The sequence below is a fragment of the Cuculus canorus genome, chromosome 13 (genome assembly GCF_017976375.1).
Source record: "Cuculus canorus isolate bCucCan1 chromosome 13, bCucCan1.pri, whole genome shotgun sequence".
Taxonomy (NCBI): Eukaryota; Metazoa; Chordata; class Aves; order Cuculiformes; family Cuculidae; genus Cuculus; species Cuculus canorus.
In genome coordinates this window covers 10,013,831-10,034,229 of record NC_071413.1, presented here as the reverse complement: position 1 = coordinate 10,034,229, position 20,399 = coordinate 10,013,831, and the positions used below count along the sequence as shown (strand labels likewise).

The 20,399-nt window shown below is 45.7% G+C and overlaps 2 protein-coding genes across 2 annotated transcripts; one reads left to right on the top strand and one right to left on the bottom strand.

The window, feature by feature from the left end:
* Positions 1 to 713: 713 nt before the first annotated feature.
* THAP11 (THAP domain containing 11) lies at positions 714 to 3,739 on the bottom strand. The gene has a single exon (XM_054078981.1). It carries the CDS (start codon positions 3,596 to 3,598, stop codon positions 2,849 to 2,851), a length of 750 nt encoding a protein of 249 aa, XP_053934956.1. The 5' UTR covers positions 3,599 to 3,739; the 3' UTR covers positions 714 to 2,848.
* On the top strand, positions 3,591 to 19,064 carry CENPT (centromere protein T). The gene is made up of 14 exons (XM_054078978.1): positions 3,591 to 3,924; positions 4,512 to 4,638; positions 5,200 to 5,293; positions 6,815 to 6,948; positions 7,339 to 7,372; positions 8,561 to 8,703; positions 9,157 to 9,513; positions 10,195 to 10,395; positions 10,903 to 11,079; positions 11,819 to 12,022; positions 14,071 to 14,200; positions 15,568 to 15,732; positions 16,478 to 16,582; positions 17,323 to 19,064. The coding sequence occupies exons 1-14, from the start codon at positions 3,733 to 3,735 to the stop codon at positions 17,444 to 17,446; spliced, it is 2,187 nt and encodes a 728-aa protein (XP_053934953.1). The 5' UTR covers positions 3,591 to 3,732; the 3' UTR covers positions 17,447 to 19,064.
* The last annotated feature ends 1,335 nt before the right edge of the window (positions 19,065 to 20,399 follow it).

The following is a 20,399-nucleotide window of genomic DNA, read 5'->3' as shown; positions in this document are numbered from 1 at the left end:
AGCCCTTTGAAGTGAGAACAGAGTGGGCAGCAGCTGAATGATGTCAATTTGTTATTTTTTAGCTGCCGGTACCATTGCTCAGTTCCCTTAATTTAGCAGCAAAGGGGGGAAAGTGTGCATAAAGAAAAGCGTTGACTTTTGTCATGCAGCTTCACTTAATGTTCCCAGTTCAATCCAAAGGCAGGACATTTGAGGCTGCTGGAATTTTTTTCCACTTAAAATTGTTTGAGGCTAAGGGCTTTCAAACAATTTGAAATTAGGTACTTGGGAAGTGGAATTACAAATTCAAAGATACTGTAAGCTGTGAGCTCTCCCCTGCAGTAGGCTGGTTGCCCGGAGGCTGTGCCTCCTCCTTCCTCCACCATGCATAACTCTGAGAGTCGTGCTGTCCCTCCAGTGATGCTGTGTGGAAGCCTGGTGCTCGCTGCTAAAATAGCTCCTGGCTATTTAGAGAGCAGCCTCGTCCTGACAGCTGTTTGCTTGTCCTGACAGCTGTTTGCTCACCGAAACAGCTCTAACCCCTCTGCAGGCAGGCATGTACCACGCTAAGCAGACCTCAAACTCCTCTTGCTCACCCTACAGGAACATAAAGATATCACGCTGTTGCAGCTATGGAGTTCATGAGGAATAAAAAGCTGCTGCAAGAGAAGCCAAGCTACGGCCACCAACCTTTCTGAAATACATATATACAGCATGGAAGCAGGAAACATAACAAAACAAAATATACTTTATTAAAATTAAGCGTGTTAGCACCTCAGTGTAACCTGGAGAAGTCAGAGTCCAGCAGTTAACCAGTCCAGCAGGCCGAATGGCTGAACGTCCTGAAGTGCATTCCAATGGTAGAAAAAGTACCATGACTGTTACAACACACGTTCTCAAGAAGCTAGGATGCACAACCAGTCTCATTTGTAAGGAGAGACATTGTGCTGCCTATTGTCTTGATGAGAGGATATAAATCTGCTGGACCAATTATATACGTTAAATCAGATGGCGTAGCAGGTATCTGCTTTCCCTACAAAAGAAAAACCAAACCAACCAAACAAAAACATTGCTGCTTGCTTGACTCACAAGAAAATCAGTTTACCACGGAGCTGAAGTTAAGAGCTACATATAGAATTGGAGAAAATAAATTAAAATGAAAGAATGGAAAATACTTAGTACATGAATAGACCTGTAGTATCCCTACAGTTGACCATCGAACTCAGTACACTTTAACAGAAACATGACCCATGCATCACATACCAAGCTGTGACACCAATGCCTTTAGCTGAAAGGGCTACAAGATCAACAGATAAACCTTCAGCTAACAAATTGGTTGGACTTGATGACCCAGTGGGTCCCTTCCAACCTAGTGATTCTATGAAATCCCACAGCGCCCTTTTGTTTGGTCATACAGAATATCCAAATGGAGAGTTGTCAAGCAACATGAGCCAGTGTTACAAAGGTTACAATGTTTTCAAACTAAAGATAATTTTTACATTTAGAAAATTCTTCTATAAAATTTAGTAAAACTGACATCCCAATCTACTGAGCGTAATGCACTCTGATTCTGGAAGGACCTCACAGACCCAGAAGACACTTGGGCATTCCTCCCTCAAATGTAATTATGGGCACACTGTGGTGAACTGCCTTTTGTTTTCATCATCCATTGCTATCAAAGCCGTACCTCCTATGCATGCATCGCCACAGAGCTACGCAGGTGCACTAGATACCCTCTTCTTCCTTCTCCTCAGCACTGAGGTATCTGTTCCACCGGCTAACCTGGAAGTACACATTCAGTAGCCTTGCTACCCTCACTCCCTTGTCTTTCTAGCCAACGTTGATTTGGTTTCCTGTTGCTGAAAAGTGAGGGGACTACTGCTGGCTAGTGACAGAAACGACACAGTCATTTGACGTAGATTTGTTACAATACTCTTAAATCTTGGTTTAGAACACGCAAGCACGTTTCAGTAAGGTGTTGCCTAATGTACAGGTTATTAGTCATGCCAACTAGTTTAGGATTAGACAGCAAAGGTTTGTCAATAACTGCAGATAAACTTGCTTCAATTCCGTTTCATCCTGGTTCTCTGAACGAAAGCCAAGGATTTAAATTCCGACGTGTTACAAAGCCTCTGTTTCATTACAGGGAGTTCTTAAGCCAATGAGATAAACTACAACCATCAAATGCCATCGGGTGCTTTGCACCAGATTGTAATCCTTACTAGTGTTGAGCGCATCAAGACATCTGTAACAAATATGTAAGTACTGTGGAGAAAGCAAAAACTATGTAGTACAAGAGCACTCCTTAGTCTGGGCATTTTTTCACACTAGAAACAGCAGTCTGTCACGGCATCAGTAATTTACTGAAGAAACACATCACCCTGAGAGGGTTTCTAAAGCTTTCCTCATGCCTCTGCTAAGCGAGGCCACAGACGACATCGCTGTTTGTTCTTACAAAGGGCACAGCGCCAGCACGCTGTCAGACACGCCTTCTCCAGGGGTAGTGTTGCTGCTACCTCACTTAGCATAGAGCGAGTTTATTAGCTGAAAACTGATACCCTGCGTCCACTCCGTGGTGACACGGGTCCCATCGCACCAAAAGAAGTGCTGGCACAAAGAAGGTGCTGACGGGCCCGGTGCAGACGGGACACTGGCGAGCACTCACAGTCTGGCTCTGGGGTGACATCGGGTGGGTAACGGGGCTCAGCATCAAGCTGTCAGAGGCTGCCCTGTCCAGGCAGGGGAAGCTGACGGCGCGGGGCCTGCTTCGACGGGAGCTGGGGGGCCCGGGCAGCCAGAGCTGCGGGGCCGCATCCCACCCCAACGCAGCCCGGGCGGCAGGAGAGCCCCGGGCCGGGCCCCGCGGCCCTCAGAGGCCGTGACGCTTGCGTGTTCCGGCGCTGGCGGCGTGGAGCAGCCGGTCCTTCTCGCGGATCTCCTCCCGGAGCTGGGCCTCGGCCAGGCGCAGGCGGCGGATGCTGCCCTTCATCTCCTTCATCTTCACCTCCAGCAGCGCAATGATGTCGCGCTGCTCGTTCAGCTTCCTCAGCAGCTCCTCCGACGTGGTGCCCGACGACAGCGAGTACGAGTGGTCGGGGGGGCCGCCCTCTGCCGGGCCCTCCTCCCCCGCCGCTGGCAGCCTCACGGGGCCGGGCCCGCCGCTCGCCCCGGGCCCGAGCTCCACTTGCACCGTCAGGTCGATGGGCTTCACGTCCTCACTCGCGCCTGCCGCGGGGACCTCTCCAGCGGCGGCGGCGGCGGGCGGGGCGGCCTGCGGGGCGGTGGCGGCAGGCGCGGCGGCGGGGGGGGCGGCGGCGGCGGCGGGGCGGGGGCGGCGGGCGGCCCGCTGTGCCTTCCGCTCGTTGACGCCGCGCAGTGGGAAGATGGTGGGGACCCGCACTAGGTAGGACTTGCGGCCGCCCTGGAAGTGCTCGCTGCAAACGCGGTGGCCCGTGGTGGGCTGGAAGGTGCTGAAGCAGCCGCTGACGCCCGCCCGGGAGACGTTCTTCAGCCAGAGCCGTCGCAGCTCCTCGTCCTTGGGGAAGGTGTAGAAGTGCAGCGCCTTGTCGCGGTGCGAGTTGTTGTAGCAGCCCGGCACGCAGCAGGTGAAGCCCGGCATGGCGGGGGCGGCCTCCCGGTGGGGCCCCGCTCACCCGCGGGGGGCCCCCGTCGAACTACAGCTCCCACAAGGCCAACCGCGGCCTCTCGCCGCCCGCCGCCCGCCGCGGCCCGACCGGAACTACGCGGCCCACAATGCACTGCGCCGCTCGCGCCGCGCCGGAACTACCCGCCCCAGCCTGCGCTGCGGCCCCGCCCCCGCTTCAGGCCCCGCCCCCTCCCTGCCCTGCCTCCCGTCGTGCACCGCGCGCCAAGTCTCTGGAGGGCTTGCGGCCGTTGACCGCCATGGCTGCTAGCGGCACCCGCCTCGTACGGGCCGCCCGTGAGGTGCGAGCTGGGACGGGACGGGACGGGACGGGACGGGGCGGTGTCACGGGGGCCCGGCCGGCCTCGCCTTCGCCCTCGTCACGGGGGCCCGATGCTGGCCGCTTCCACCCGGGGCGAGGGAGAAGCGGGGCCTTCAGAGCCAGCACCGGGCAGCCGAGGATGCTTCATCACGTTTGTTCGCCTTTAGATGTAGAAAACGGGCCCACCCCCCTGAATGTCATGCTCGTCAAATAACTGGGGCTGTTACAACCTTCTGCCTGGGTTGTGTTTTCCTTTTGTTTTCCCTTTTCGGGTTGTTTTAGGTCAAGGATGTGGGGAACGAAGAGCCTGAGTCTCTGACCTTTGTCTGCGATGAGAGTTGCATTGACAGCTGGCTGTGAATTGCCTTCCATCCAAAAATGACATACTGGCATTGTTAGAAAGCAAATGCTTACGATATATTTGTGAGAAACTGCAAAACGTTTTGTGTTGGCTAGTTTAAGTTTTTATTAGAAGACAGACAAGAAGTGATTTTGTTACTAAAAGTAAAATTTTTTAATGATTAAAATACTGGTTTTGAAATGCATACCTCTGATTTCTCTCTTTAGAATGTACCTAAGTCAGGAAATAAGAAGAATTCTGGCAGAAGTGCCTTCCTGAAGCAGAAAGCAGCTGTGTTCCCAGAGCATGATAATGACACACCACGGGTTATGCTCAGGAGGATCATCCTGACGCGTAAGTATCTCTTTTCAGGAAAGCAAACCAGAAGGACAATGTTTTGGTGTAGCTGAGGAGCAGAGGTGTTCCTCTTGCCCTGTTATGTGAAGCCCTGTTATGTGAAGCAGCAATCCAGGCTGCTGTATGACTTATTTGTGTAAAAGAGGAGGAGTGAATCACTGCAGCAGCAACTGAGCATGATCATGTGGTGCAGACCAGGTCTTACATTGATGAAAACATTTCTTGAAAGTCTTTTCTGCTTGATTTTCTTGTCCTGGTGAGCAAGCAAATGTTCTTTTTGCTTCCTGTAGCTGCAGAATTGTGTGTAAATTGGAGGGGAACATGCTGTTGCCAGACTCAGCTCAGCTCTGGTGCAGTACTTTCAGATAGTGTTTGCTGCTGTTGGCTTTGTTGTTATCCCTGCCAACCTTCCTAGGAGCAGAACCCTAGGCCAGGTTTTTATTTTAACTCATTGATAAATGTAATTTACAGAATGTAGCGTACATTTGGCACTCTGCTGTATTTTGACATTCTTGTTGGATTGGGTTGTGGAAAGGAAATGTTTTTCTTTGTTGACAGAACCACAAGTTTCACCTGTAGCACCTCAATTATATAAGGATGAAGAAACAGAAGCAGCTCAATCAGAACTTCCATCTAAGAGGGTTTCCAGTGTGTAAGTAATGTTTTTAATTTTAGTTTTGGGTTTTTTTATGGTACCAGGTTGAGCTGCAGTTCCTGCGATGAGACTGGGGAGTAGGATTTCTTTACTTCTATTTCAGTGATCATGGTTGCATTCTGTTAGGTGGGATTTTCAGAAATAGCCTCTCCAGCTATAAAAATGACATAGCAATCACTGAGACGGAATAGTAGAACTGCAGGTTTGTGCCTGATCCTCTTTCTTACATAGAGGCTTCTAATATGTTCTTGCACAGAAGTGCTGGGACAGTAGGTCTCCTGATGGAAGCCTACTTTTCTTAGTCGTTGGAGGCAGATACTAAAATTAAAATTCTTGGATCTTCCCAAGGCTGCCAGCCATGTGCTGAAACTGCTGAGGTGTAGTGAGTGACCGCTGTGCCTTGTACTCAGAATGCAGGTGCTGCTGTAGCTTTTTACAGTGTTCCTGCTTCTTGGTTCCTCTTGTTTTGGGCTGCCTGGGGTAACTTCCTTCCTGTAGAGTGGCTTGGAGGTGAGGTGTGCCTGAGGCTCAGTTGTGTGTATTCATGTTTAGCCTCCATTAATATTTTAAGTTAATAGGCCAGACTGACTTAGGGAGGCTGAAGTGTGGTTTATTTACTTCCACTTTGTTATGAAACAGAAAAAAACCGGTAGTGGTGCTAGGTTTTGATTTGCTTACGCCAGTTCTGTCACAACACTTGTGTGGTTTTACTTGCTGCAGAATAGCACAGACTGTACTAAATAATGTGGTTTCCTTTGATCTGCCTTTATAGCTGAACTTTTTGCATTGACTATAAGCAAACTTAAACAGGTCGTCAACAATACTAGGTAAACTCCTGTCTTTTTTTTTTAATAGAGGAAGAAAAATAGGAGTAAGTGTGGTAACTTTTCTGTTTTGTTTTTTTTTTTTTTTTAATTACAGAAGGTAAGCAGTATTATTTTCATTCCCTCTTGATTTTACTTGTGGTTCTTTAGCATCTCTGAATGTGCTTCTCATCAGCCTGTCTGAAATGACAAGATCTGGTGGATGGATCTTTGCAGGGTTTTGTGTTCCATACATTAGCGAGCTGTTGAAGTTAAGAAATTATAGGCGCTTAAACAGTGTCTTTAAATGTTTTAAAAATTTTGGGTTTTTTTAAAGAATGTCCCTGCAGCCTTCCTTTAGTTGGCGTGAACTTTCTTGGCTTTGGAAAGGTGCTGCTTTCCCTCATTGTAATAACATCTTCTGAGGCAGATACAAAAAATGAGCAATCTTTTTTCCCCACTTTACATTTGATCCCTGTTGCGGTCTAGTTAATTCTAATGCTTGGGCTTACATTATGCTTGTAATAAGAAATGAAACTTAGCTACACTTCACGGTGACAGAGAATGTGTTTTGTGAGGGGAAGAGGCTGGTAAGTGTGATCAACTTGCCATTCTTGCTGTATTGAAGTATTGTTTTTCACTGAATGTCGCAAAGATGCTTCTGAGGTAGCTGGGAAGCTGAAGTTCTTTGTTAAGGCTTGGTTTGTATTGGTAGGTTGGACATGCAACTGCCAGACCTTGTTCCTGAGGACACATCTGTTGCCACATTCCGTATGACTAAGAAGAGAAAGAAACTCAGCATTTCTGAGTTTGAGAGAGCAGTAGACAAACGACTTCCTCAGAACCAAGGTAAGGCTGCAGTCAAAAATTGTCTCATTGAGCACTGCGTTTGCTGTTAATTGATTTTCATCTACTGCAGTGCAGTTCTTAGTAATTTCTCAGCCGGGCAGTTGTATGTTTGGAAGCAAGACTGAAGTATCTTGTGCAAAGGGGATGTGGAAAAACTAAAAGCCTCTCCTGTTAAATCTCAAATAAACCTTTTTGAGCCAAGGTACAGATATGTTTCCAGATGTGTTGGTGTTTGGGAGGTAAGGGATTGCTCTAACTTTTGAGGATTGTAGCGTAATTGACTCTAGAAAGACGAAGATGCACCAGGGTGTACCTGTAGTCTTTTATGTAGAGCGTGATTTCTTAACTAGTGTATTTCCTCAGGTAATGTGACACTAACTTTTTTCCTAGATCGGTCAATGTTGGACAGCACTGCTTTGGCTCGGTGAGTTGAAACTCAAATGCTTTAACTTCTGTCTGTCCTAACTATAGCTGCTTCGGTTTATCACCTCTGTACTTGTGAAGAACAGTGTGGGTTCCTGGCTTTGTGATTAAGACCTATGTTAGTAATTACACAGTCATCTCCTGCACTTGTGATGCCATTTGAAGGTGTTGCACCACATACCTCGTGATTTTCAGAAATTGTGGCTCTGCACTGTATGCCTATGCTCATCTGCTCTGTGTTGCTACTTTTGCTCCTCTTTGTGCTTATTGGGATCATTCCTTTTTTTCTTTTTGTTCTCATATTTCCAACAATAGGTCTGTACATAATATACCATAGAACATCTTTGCCTGTTAGTTGACTTGCCACATCTGTTACGTCTTTGCAGTCTTTAGACCAGCTTTCCTGGACTTTAAAGGCTTTTTAGCAAGTCAGAGAACTTCCTTTCGTGTGTTGCCTGTGTACTTTGCTAATGATTCTTCTGATTGTTAGCAATTTACTTCATCTTTATTGCTGTGTCCCTTGCCTGTGGTCCCATGCAAAGTGATTCATAGGGCTGCATTCTGTACTTCTATCTTTGAATACTCTGAACTCCCTTTTTGATTGGGCTGTCTAGGGAAGGGCATAGGAGGAAGCGAAGCATCTGTGGATTTTTCCAGATGGAAAATATGTACGTTGAGATACATCTTTTCCCATGCTTTGCATGTGTCTATCTTAGATCCCATCTCAAAAAACCCAGCGCTCTATTGGTAGCTGTTCTTCGCTGTGAATACTGACACTAAGCAGCAGCCTAGACTTGTTCTGAGTTCCTGCTACCATCCTGCTGTCATCTAGAGGGCATCTTTATTCTCAAATGTTTGTTTCCCTCCTTTTTATTATTTTATTATTAAAGTTTTTTAAATTACTGAACCTTTTGTCAGATATATTGTTGCAGCCCTCTCAAGGTAGGAAGCTGTAAAATGGTCTGTTCCCTGATCTCTGGCATATATTTCCCTATGTCCGGTGATACCATGAAATTAAACTGTTCCTTTAAAGTAGACTGACATGTAATCTTCGAGGGTTTGGGGGAAATTCCTCTTAGCTAAGGGATTTGTGGAATGTCTCACTGTTAGGGGCACCATGTGTGTAATCTGAGGGTGAAAGGGGAGTGTCTAAGTTTAGAAAATTATTTCTTCCCTCCTCTTTTTACAGATCTCTTCGCATGTCTCTTGGTTCCTTGATCCCACCAGACACTGTTGAAAAGAGAGGCTTACGCCGGAGGCCAAAAATTCGCAAAGCTATTGACATGAAAGCATTTGAAGGTGGAGTGGAACAGAACATGCTGAAGAGAAAAGGTTTCTTTTGTGTTGTTACCTTTGTTTTGGGAGGGTGGGCCTTATGTAAGGGATTTTGGAAGCAGTTATTGAAGAGTGGTCTGTATTTTACAACGGAAAGGCTACTAGCATGTTCACAGAAGTCCAGGGTAATTTGGGAGTCAAGATTAGAATGAGACTCTGCATCTGTAATTCCTTTGGTTCTATAATGTGTGTTCCACCTAGTTTGGTTATTTATACCCAGGAATCCTTTGGGTTCGTGTTCATAACTGTGGGCACTAGGGAGATGATTTGATAGAGAAAGTGAGGGGCACTGATGTGTGATGATACAATTTGTGTTTGATCTATGGAAGATGAATGAAATTTGATTGAATGACTTAAATTTTGCATTATGTGAGTCCTGGTAATAAATGTGTATCCCTAAGACTTTGAACAGTTTTTCACATAAAACATGTTTTAAAACTTTCTAAACAGCACAGAGCTGTCTTGTGGATTCCCAAACAGCATCTGAGATTCAAGCACCCTCGCTGACAAGTGATGCAGAAATTGTACTGAGTAACACGGAGCTCTTCATTCATCCTCAATTTGATGAACAGAACCAAAATAAGCTTTCTGCTCTTGAGCCACAGCTATCGGATTCAAAAACCTCAGCACAGAGAAGCAAGATTTCTGATGCAGCTCAGGAGGAAGCAAGGCTTGTGGGCCTGGTATCCAGTGTGGATACAAATGAGGGAAGGACCCAAACACATTCTGAGGAGTTAATCCTCAATCATGAGCACTTTGGCGGAATGACTCATGTATCTTGTAAAACACCTGTAAAACAGCAAGAAGGTAAGCAAGATCATTCCCAGCAGAGTAACCCAATGGAACAGCTTTCTGTTTCAGAACAGGTGATGGTTGACAGTGAGTACTATGGATTAGGACTTGGGGCTTAGCAGGTATTACCTGAAATCAAAGAGTGGTTGAGGAATGAAGGGACCTCTGGAGGTCATCTTCTCCAACCTCCCTGCTAAAGCAGGGCCACCTAGAGCAGGTTGCCCAGGACTGTCTACGAGGATGGAAACTGCAAACTCTGGGCAGCCTATTCCAGCATTCAGTAACCTTTGGAGTGCAAAAGTGTTTCCTTATGTTTAGACAGAGCTTCCTGTGCCTGTCTGTGCAGTCTGTGCCAGTTGCTTCTTTTCCTGGCACTGGGACTGGCATGAAAAAGAGCCTGACTCCATCTGCTTTACACCCTCCTTTCAGATTTTTGCATATATTAATGAGATTCCCCCGAGCCTTCTCTTCTCCAGGCTGAACAGTCCCAGCTCTTACAGCCTTTCCTCCTAGGAAGGAACTTTTCCAACTGGTTCCTAAGGTACAGTGTGAACTCCCTGAACTGTTTCAAGTAAAGGAGGAGTGTTTTCTTGTGTGTATTTCTCTCTCTGTCCTTGGTTGTTTTTTTGCTTACCAGGAAAGCTAAGAGAAAGTTTAGAAAGATACTGGGGGCACATTAATGCTCTCAATTTCTAGCTGCTAATAGATGGAGCTCCTCTTTGCCACCCAGAAGTCCAAGTAAATCTTTGGAATCCCCAGTCACTCTAAAGCCTAAGAGATCTTTCAGCATGTCTTTGAGAGAAGTTGTGTCCCGTATAATTGAAGACCTAGATGTAAGTGATACTGAAGAAGAGATGGCTAATACAGCAAACAAAGTGGAACAGATTTTCAGAGAGGGTAAGAAGTGCTTTCGGTGTTGGAGGGGAGTAGAATACTTTGATTTAAACCAACAGTTTTTTCAGACTGCAAGGTGCTCTCCCCTTTACAGCGCCTAAATCTCTATATCACTTGCAAAGTTGTTTATTCAGAAAAACTGAGGAAATGGGGAGGAGAATTAGAGCACAAACTCTAGGTGTTCTTAGATTTAAAGGAGAGCAAGTTGACCTTTCGCACAATCACCAAAGTGAAAAGAGAGTAGGGACGGCAAAGCTGGAAGACCGCTGCTTACTGGTAAATAAATTTCCATTGTTGGGATCTGATGGGCACCCACACTACGTGGCTGTAGAGCAAACGCGGGAAAAGTTGTGCATTTCTCAGCTGTAAAGTTTTAAAAGGGAACTGCATCTGCTTCCCATATTGCTGAGTTTACTTACCATGAGTAAATCTTAGTGATTATACACCTGTGTGCTGGTGGTTGATTGGAGTTTTTTTGTTTGGGATTGATGTTAGAATTTCCTATTTTAGCTGCAGAGCACCGTGCAAATGCTGGGTATTCTGGACATTTGGAGAAGCAGCTGACTGAAAAAGCAGAATTGCAGATAACCATGGCACAGGATGGCAAAGTCAAAACAGAAACAGCAGCTTTAGAAGAGGAGGGAATAGCAGAAGGTGATGTTGAACACCAAGGCTCTCCCGAAGCTGGTGAGGACAACCTCTAATTCTGATGACTATTTCTAATGCCGGAGACTTCTCAAGCTGCATTATTGGCATCAGTGCTGAGATGCACTGAGAGACTTATTGACTCTCTTTGCATTCTGGAATCTAGGCCAGATCCTGGAGAAATCTCAAACTAACTTTGGCATTTTAACTGAAAGACTGCATTCTGCTCAAACAGAATCCAAAATTGCATTGGCAATAGTGTTGGAAATATATAATTGCAGAAGTCATCTTTAATTATAAAGTACTAGTGGAAGTTGCAGAATCAGGCAAAGATTGATAGAACTTGGAGAGCTTCTGAGTGTGTTGACAAATCAGGATCTTCCCAAGTTACTTTCCTGAATTGCAGAATCATCTGTGTTCAACATGTTGTAGTTAGGCTTTGGTAAGCCTTCTTTTATGATAAAAGTTCTTATTAAAGGAAGTTAATTTAAAAGAAGCTGAGATAAAAATGTCACTCAAATGTCAGGGCCTTCTATATATTACTAAGTGCTATTTTGTGTGTGTGTGTGACTTCTGCACACCTTGAAGTAGCAGAGTGAAATGTTGAGTATTCATCAGTGCTGTATTTTATCTGGCTTACTGACACCCTAATCCTTGAAAATAGGAATATAGTAGGTGGCAACATCAGGAATGGAAAGTTGGGTTTCATTCTTGGGAGTGCGCTGAAATTTTGGCTATGATACTTGTTGCAGTGATGTATTTTGCTGTTTTGGAAATCTAGAACAGGAGATTGCTAAAGATGTTGGAGCTGCAAGTCTGGTCAGGCATTCTGATGCAATCTCCTCCTCTGAAAAAAATGGGGTGAAACCATTAGAAGAAGCTGTTGAACAAGCAGACGAACTAGAAGACCAGGCTATTGCACTAGAACTGGATGGTCTGGAAGAAGAGCCTACTGAAGATGGAGCTGAAGACCCTGAGAGTGCAGGTAAGAAAACTGTTGCAGAAGGCAGTTTGAGAATTTTTTTGCTGTTATTTCTCGATTGAGGAACAATATGATTAATAACATGATTAACTGTTTAGTCCATCAGATAATCTAGGGGAAGCTGTTGGCTGCTGTTCCTCAGGCCAGATTATTACTGACTCATCAGGTGCTTCAGGGACCTAGATAGTCCTGTACTTTTTGAGGTGAAGGTAGTTGAAGTGCCCAAACAGACAAAACTGAGTGCAGAGCGGTTTTACGCAGTAGCATAGGGTTATCCTCCATTTTATTCTTCCTTCCTTCCTGACTCCTAACTTCATGCTGACTTTTTAATGTCTTAGCATTTAGTTGATGTTTACACAGCTATTTATGTGACTTCAGACTTGAAACCTACTTTAGAACCCCATGTATTTATGTGTAGGTACAGATTTCCTTTCCAGTTAACCAAGAGAGTAGGCTGGCTTTCCAGGAAGCTCAGAGGAAGTGTGTGTTGTGTTTCTAAACAGTTCTTCAGACACTGCATCAGTCTGCTCTGTTGCCCCAGGATTGCTTGTACGTTTCAGAAGAACATACATATTAGACTGAGTTCTCTTCCATCGAGGCCAAATTTGAGAATGCTGAGTGTGTTTTAGTGGTGTTGCTGGGACTGGTCTTAAAGTCTTTTGAAGTACAATACATCCTGAAATAAAAAACTAAACTAAGGACATCCTAAAAGAATCCTGTTGCTAGGACTTGAGACGTTGTGGGGAAGTGTAGTGTACGGAGAATGTCAATTCCTGTGTGTATTTGTGCAGTGTGGAAGGCTCAGAGACAACGGTTGCACTGGTACACTTTTGCCTCAAGGAAAGCTGTAGGTGTTCTTAGGGTGTCTACAGTAGTGTGTCCATATGCTTCTCTTTAACACAGCTGTATGAGGAGATGGAAAGATCTTGAGATCCCTGCTGTAGAGAGTAGCAACTTACAGGTCTCATCGGACAAGGACAGGAAGAAAAGATTAAATATATGCACTCTTGTCATAAAACTTGCTTTGGAAACCAGAGTATAACTAGTCGCTTCCTCTGCATCCTGCTCCCTGCCCTTCCAGTGCACTGAAATATTTGTTCAGAAGAACCTAATGCAAGGAACCATGGTAGTTCGCCTAGCAGTGATTACTGTGAGACGCTTCTGACCTTTGAGTTATGGAGTTTCATTCTCAGTAACACTGGAGGCCTCTAGTAATTGAGCTTGTTGGCTACAGCGGGGCAGGTGTCCTGGCTCTTAGGGAGGGTTGTGAAGTTGACACCATTACCAGATATGCTGGATTCTTGGGCTGCACCCAGCTTGCAAGGGGAACTGGCAGGCAAGGAACACTCTACGACTGCTCCCCTTCTACATGAGAAGCTGCTCAGTATTTCAGTTCTGTTAACATTGATTTGTTTCTGCTCTTGCTTGTTACGAAGTGAAGAAGATAGAGTGCAATTAGAGGATGCGGATTAGACTTGGAGGAAACTGATAGGGATAGTTAACAGCTAGGAAGAGGTGAAGTAGTGACTACAACTTGAGCCTTAGCTGGAGGGAATTGATGAAGATCTGTGGATATGCGAGATGCTCATAGACTGACTCTTGTTGGTCTGCTCGTCCCTGTGTTCAGGAGAATTCACCACTCGTTTAGTAAGATGACAATGAGATAGCTTGCAGACTTCGAAGTCTGTCTTGGAAAATAGGCTGTAGCCTCTTGGCAGCCTGAGTAGACCCTGCCATCAGCTCCTGCAGCCTGGCCCTGAGCGTGTGTTCCTGCACGCTGCCCAGCCTGCTGGTCCCACGTTGGGGCTGATGAGCTGGATGTAGCATGATGGAAGCCACCAGTGTGTGGGCAGGAGGTAGGGTGGGTAGAAGTGCTGCAGCCAGCAGTTGTGCTGGTTCCGGGTGCCATGAAGCCACAGTCTGTGAGCACAGGTAGTGTGGCACCAGACCAGATGTGTGAAAAGCTGGCTGAGTTTCTGCTGCTGCTGCAGCACAGCTTGCTTCAGGAACTCTGAAAACTGTTCCTTTCCTCAAGTACTTTTTTTCTCTAGAAGTTTCCATGAGGACACCCACATTTGTCCGTGCTGCAGCCTACAAGCCACTGCTGTCAACTCCACATCATGTAAAACCTGCTGCTCCCAAGTTGTCAGCTCCACGTCCTGCAAAACCTGTTGCTCCTAAGTAAGTGTAAGCCACCTTCAGCAGTGGCATGGTAGAAGTGTGTCTGAGGGTGTAAGTACCAGGGGTGGTGTGTATAAAGGGAATATCTGAATACTAATCCTTCTGTAGAGAGTGCCAGTCCTCACTTGCAAAAGAAATTCATGTATTTGGATGCACATTCTTTGTACGAATTTCTGGATGTGAATAGACTGACAGATTTTCAGGCTTTCAAACTGTGCTGAAATGATCATAATTACAGGTTCAGAACCTGGACTGCAGAAAGCTGTTGTGCAAAAAATGCAAGGTCTGTTTGCGCTTTATGTAACGCAGTCTGAGTTTCAGTTGGCCTCCTTGCTTCCTGAGATAGCAGTGCTCAGGTTAAAACCCGGAGGAATACTCTAGGTTATGCAGTGGAGCATTAACCATACAAGAGCCACAGTGAAGGCATTCTGCTATGAAATAGTCTCTTTATACTGGTACAACTTGCGTGATCAACTATACCAGGTTAGGGCAACAGAACTTTTCATTTAGAAAAACTGAAGTCTCATACAGTCACAAAAATTCAATTTTGACCAGATCCTGTGAAGCAAACATTTGTATCTAATCTTTCACAAAACAGCTAAAGTGAGGCACAGAAACAGTATCCAAGAGGACTTAAATCGTGATTGTTTTTTTTGTCTCGCTACTACATGCATTTCATCTCTGGGGCTGATCTGTTCTGCGTGCTCCTGAGGTTCTGGCAGAAAAACATGCAGGTGGGGTTGAGAGAGAATCAAATGACACATGTGTTCCCTGCTCCCTCTGTGGATTTTGCATGCATTAGCCTGGGATTCCAGGGATATTCTGTTGTGTTTTCTACTGAGTGAATTCAGGGGTTTCAGTTCCCCTTTACATGTTACAATTTTTCCTCTTCAGAACAGAAAACGGGAGTAGTTTCCTTTGATACTTACAGTCTCTACTAACTGAAAAAAAAAGCCCCAAACCCACCAAAACCCCCACTAAATAAAATATTCGTAGTAGTGTAAAAGTCTTTGTGGACATCTATTCTGTGAAAGGAGATTGTGTCAAAAGAGGAGCTCGTGGTGAATCTTGTCCACAGACAAAATTTGATTGAACCCTGCAGAGGAGAGTCTCCTGTCTGCAGATATGGATGTGGCCTGTGGATGCATCAGACGGTGTGCTCTTGGGGACTGAAAACTGCAGGCATGCAGTGAAAACTACGTTTATGTATTGGAGAGAACTACAGTTTGATTATTTGTTATGCGAACGTGCTTTTCAAGGTAGTTCTTACCCCTTCAAATTCAGCACAAGGCTTGTCTAAACTTAGCCTGCTGTTCTCTGCCTCTCTTATGTTTGATTGATGTGTGAATTTTCAATTTCTATCAAAGGTCTTCCCTGCAGCCGCTGCAGGCTAAGCCAGTTCCAAAGAGCTCGGGAACGTCACGGAGGAAACCACGAGAGCCTGAAATAGCAAGCAGATTGATAAAAGGAATATTTAGACATTATGCGAAAATGCCAGTGGCCAGAGATGCATTCAAAGTTGTTGAAAAATGGTAAGCAGCACCAAACTGTTCCTCTTCCCACTCTTTTTTAGTATTTCATTCATTCTTTCCTCTCCCAAAATAACAAGCCTGTCAGGAGTGCTGCTGACAAGCTGACCGCCCTCCCTATTCAGCTCAGGACAGTCTTAGGAGGTCTGATTAAAATAAGGTCAGAAATGTGCTGGGTGCTTTCCGCCACTGTAGGGGACCACAGCAACCTTGCAGGAGCTTCTGGGTTTTGTCCCAGACAGAGCAAATTGCACCATTCACGAGCATTCTGCTCTTGTTAGCAGCACGCTGATACCATTAGCACCCTCTGCGAGGGGGGTTGCTGTGGAGGATGGTCATTGTGGCAGGCAAGGTGGAGCTGTTGCAGCTGTGCAGGCTTAGGTCTGAATCCAGGTTTCTCAGCTTTTTGAATCCGTAGTCGATGTTACCTTTGTGAGTGAAATCTGCAAATTGTTTGAACAGTGTCACCACAACAGCTAATAGGCTAATCAGTCCTCAGTGATTTTTGACTGCTTTTTGACTTGCGTTGACCCCTGTTCTTGCATGTCTGGGAATTCTGGGAAAGGTTGTTGAACATGCATACTTGGCTAGGAAGTTTCAGGGAGCCTAGGCTGAGAAGCCATATTTTGTTCCATGGGCTACAGTTTTCCCCAGCAGGCTGTGACCTGCCCAGCTGTCATGCATCTTGCCCTGTGGAAGTTCACACACTCCACAGCCTGCTTTATTTCCCTCTTTGATCCTCCTTCAGCTCTGAGAGATACTTCAAGCAGCTAAGCAACGATCTGGAAGCTTATACCAGACATGCAGGGAGGAGGACGGTGGAGATGGCTGACCTGGAACTCCTCATGAGAAGGTAAAGGGAGGGTTGTTACTAACCCATGGTAGTGTTTGGTGGTGCTTTGATATTGCAGTAAGACCGTTGTTGCCAGGGTGTGCACTAGCAGTAAGTATTTCCACAGCAAGTATGGCATCTTGTGATTTACTCTGCATGATGTTACTTGGCCTTCTGTCCCAGGAAGGGCACAAGTGGATTTGGGTTTTTATATTCCACGATGACAGTGGAGGAAGGACAGGAGGAAGTAGTGAGAGGCTGGGAGTACAGGAGTCGTCTGAGGAACAAGTAGCAAGAGGAGAGTGATGTGTGCAAGGCTGAAGCAGTTATGGCTGCAAAATGAATGGTGTGAGGAGGAAAAAGCAGAGTAATGATAAATATGAGGCTGGGTTGCACTGTTTGCATCCCTTACAGGTCAGGGCTGGCCTCTCCTACCAGTGTGCCAGCAGCCTAGATCAACTGTTCCCAGAGCCTCTCTGCTGTAGCTCTTTAGTCTGAGCTCCCTCAGCTGCCCCATCTCATGCTTGAATTTACTTTGTCCTGTGACCAAAACACAAGGGATTTGTTCTTGGCTTGGGAGCCCTCTGTAAAACTCTGTGGGGCCTGAAACAAAATTCATCACTCCTCATTGAAAGTCACTACTCCAGGCTGTTACTCCTTTTTCCCACTGGAAGAGTTTCAGATGTGATGTTAAGTTGGAGTGGAAACAGTTCTTATTAACCACTCTGTTTCTTCTCTGCTCTCCTCTTTTTTGAACAAAGACAAGGGCTGGTGACAGACAAGATGCCAATAAATGTGCTGATAGAGGACTACTTCCCGATGGAGTACAGGAAGCTCCTGATCCCAGTTGCTGTGTGTGGGAATAAAGTGATTCCCTCCAAATAACCCTGCCTCTTGTGCCCTGTGGCCCAAGTGGCCGCGGCAGGTGGGAAGGTGGCCCGCTGGCAGGGGCTGGCTGAGGCTTGTTCCATGTAACTGCTCCCTGTAACCAGTGGGCGATACACGGCCAATGTTCTCTTGAGCCAATGCGGGCTGTGCTGTGGCTGTCACGACAGTCTGTCTCACCAGCTCTTGTTACAAGTGATTTGTCTATCCTGAATTTTTTACTACCTTTGAATACTTGTACAGCTTTGATAAATAAAGTATTATATGTATTCTGCATGAAACAACTGCTGCTTATTCCAGTGAGCTGAAAGGCCACTGCATTGTGTCGTTTAAAATGTTCCTCGCAGACACGTAGCTGGTTTGACGGTCTTTGTACTAACTTACCATTTTCTCAGAGGAGAAAAGTTATGTATACCCTAACGTGAAGAAGCAGATCAATCTTACAACTGTGTCATTTTCTAGGGCAGGGGCTTTCAAACTTTGGAATCTTGTCCTGTTTTGCTAGTCTAGTCTGCTGTGCCAAGAGTAGATCATAATCCATCTGTGACCACAGCTGTTTGCTGATGTAAACAGAAATGAGGAAATATATTTACGTTATATACTGTCTGTCTTATGGGGAATCAGTAAGCAATAATGTAAGACCAACTGAGAGATGAAATGGGGAGATGAAGGACTGAGAGATTGATTCAGATGGAGTTAATTATGTGTGTTTGGTTTATGTGAGAAGGTTTTGGTAGCAAGATGGAGGGTGGGTACTGCAGAAACCAGGGCCTGCCCCCATGTCAGAACCAGCTCCAAGATGGACTCTGAGCTGGCCAAAGCTGAGCTTCTGATAATATTTTTAAGAAGGGGTAAAAATGCCGCACAGCAGCTGTGAGAGGAGGAGTAAGGAGAAAAATATAAAAGCAACAACTCTGCAGACACCAGGGTCAGTGAAGAAGGGGATGATGGAGCAGAGAATCCCCTGCAGCCAATGGAGAAGACCATGGGGAAGCAGATTGTCCCCCTGCAGCCCGTGGAGGACCCTGCCCCATGGCAGGTGGATGTGCCCTGCAGGAAGCTGCAGCCCATGGAGAGGAGCCCATGCAGGAACAGATTTGTTAGCAGGAACCTGTGGGGACCCATGCTGGAGCAGTTCCTGAAGAACCATCCCATGGGAGGGCCCCACACCAGAGCAGGGGAAGTGTGTAAGGAAGGATTGACAGAGACAGTGTGTTGTAAGCTGACTGGAACCTTTCATTCCACCTTTCCACTGGATGGACGCAAGTAATCTGTCAGAGAGCGGAAGCAAAAAAAAATGTGTACTAAAGAGTTCTGGATGGAAACTGTTTTTTTTTTTAAAGAAGGTTTTTATATAACTAAATTTGATTTATTCACCTGGTTGAAGTACACTATGCAAAGAAAGATTTTTATCTATAATGGACTACAATCAGGCAACCAAAGTAACAGGTGCCGGGATAAACAATAAATATCTTTTAAGAGATGGTCCCAGTAGAAAACCATTGACATTTGATAGCTGCTCAGTTCCTAGTGCGAAATGAGCTCCTGGTTCTAGTCTATTTCTAGCTCTCTGTGATTGTTTACAAAGTACTGGTATCACTGTGGCATCTGGATGCCAAGCCCCGTTTAAAGCACGCTGGGAACAGACTGGGAACAGCCAGTTCAGGTCCCTGCCTTGCCTTACTTCAGGAGTAATTCAAGCTTCAAGTTAGCAGAGCAAGTGTATCCAAATATCTGAGTATGAGAACCTTCACTATAAATGTGTCCCAGAAAAACCTTGAGACACTGCTGTAGCCTGAAGATATTGAAAACACCTAAAAATCTTAACTTTAAATCTAAAAATCTAAAATATTGGAGAAAAAGCCTCCAATGACTTCATCTTATATGAAGGAAGTAGACCTAACAGACCAGAAAGATGGTTTGCCGAGCTGACATCTACTTAGTTTGTTCATTCTATATATACATCCAACCCAAATAAGCTCTAACACGTCTCTCTTAAGTGTTTTTTCCCCACAGGTCAAAGTCCAAAAGCTTAGCCAAAGTATCTTGATATTCATTCTTTACTGCTCTCAGCACAAGCTTGTAGATGTGTAACTTGTCTATAAGGTCATCAAAGACCTTTCTGCAGGCCCAAGAGAAGAAAGGAAGCTTGAGAAAACATTCAGTGGCCCATTTTTCAGAAATCAGAGATGGCTGTTCTGTCTGACCCAAATAGCATCTAATGACAGGGAGAATAATTATAAAAATACTGTTACCACAATTTATTTTGCCGCTCTATCTCTGATCTGCCCTCCCAGCTACCTCGTATGGAGGTGGAGTTGACGGGCACTGCAGCGTGATGGAGAGCAAACAAGGATTTTAGTGGCCAAAGAGAAGCTTTGATCAAGTCTATCAGGGCCCAGCTCTGAGAAATGCTACCGTTGAGAGTTTCCTCTCACCACAAGAAGGGTGTTGAGGCTCTGGAGCGTGTCCAGAGAAGAGCAATGAGGCTGGTGAGGGGGCTGTAGAACAAGTCTTATGAGGAGCAGCTGAGAGAGCTGGGGTTGTTTAGCCTGGAGAAGAGGAGGCTGAGGGGAGACCTTATTGCTCTCTGCAACTACCTGAAAGGAGGTTGTGGAGAGGAGGGAGCTGGGCTCTTCTTCCAAGTGACTGAGGACAGGACAAGGGGGAATGGCCTCAAGCTGTGCCAGGGGAGGTTCAGGCTGGATATCAGAAAAAAATTCTTCATGGGAAGAGTCATCGGGCACTGGAACAGCTGCCCAGGGAGGTGGGTGAGTCGACTTCCCTGGAGGTGTTTAAGGAACGGGTGGATGAAGTGCTTAGGAACATGGTTTAAGGGAGTGTTAGGAATGGTTGGACTCGATGATCCAGTGGGTCCTTTCCAGCCTGGTGATTCTATGAGAGGGAGGTAACTAGAACTCAAATCCAATATGGACGTAACAATATGGATGTT

Bases quoted from the DNA above. Each gene is read 5' to 3' on its own strand.
- CENPT (XM_054078978.1), top strand. From the start codon at position 3,733: ATGCACTGCGCCGCTCGCGCCGCGCCGGAACTACCCGCCCCAGCCTGC. The intron at 12,023-14,070 runs GTAAGAAAACTG...TTTTTTCTCTAG, and splicing joins TGAAGACCCTGAGAGTGCAG to AAGTTTCCATGAGGACACCC. The intron at 16,583-17,322 runs GTAAAGGGAGGG...TTTTGAACAAAG, and splicing joins CTGGAACTCCTCATGAGAAG to ACAAGGGCTGGTGACAGACA.
- THAP11 (XM_054078981.1), bottom strand. From the start codon at position 3,598: ATGCCGGGCTTCACCTGCTGCGTGCCGGGCTGCTACAACAACTCGCAC.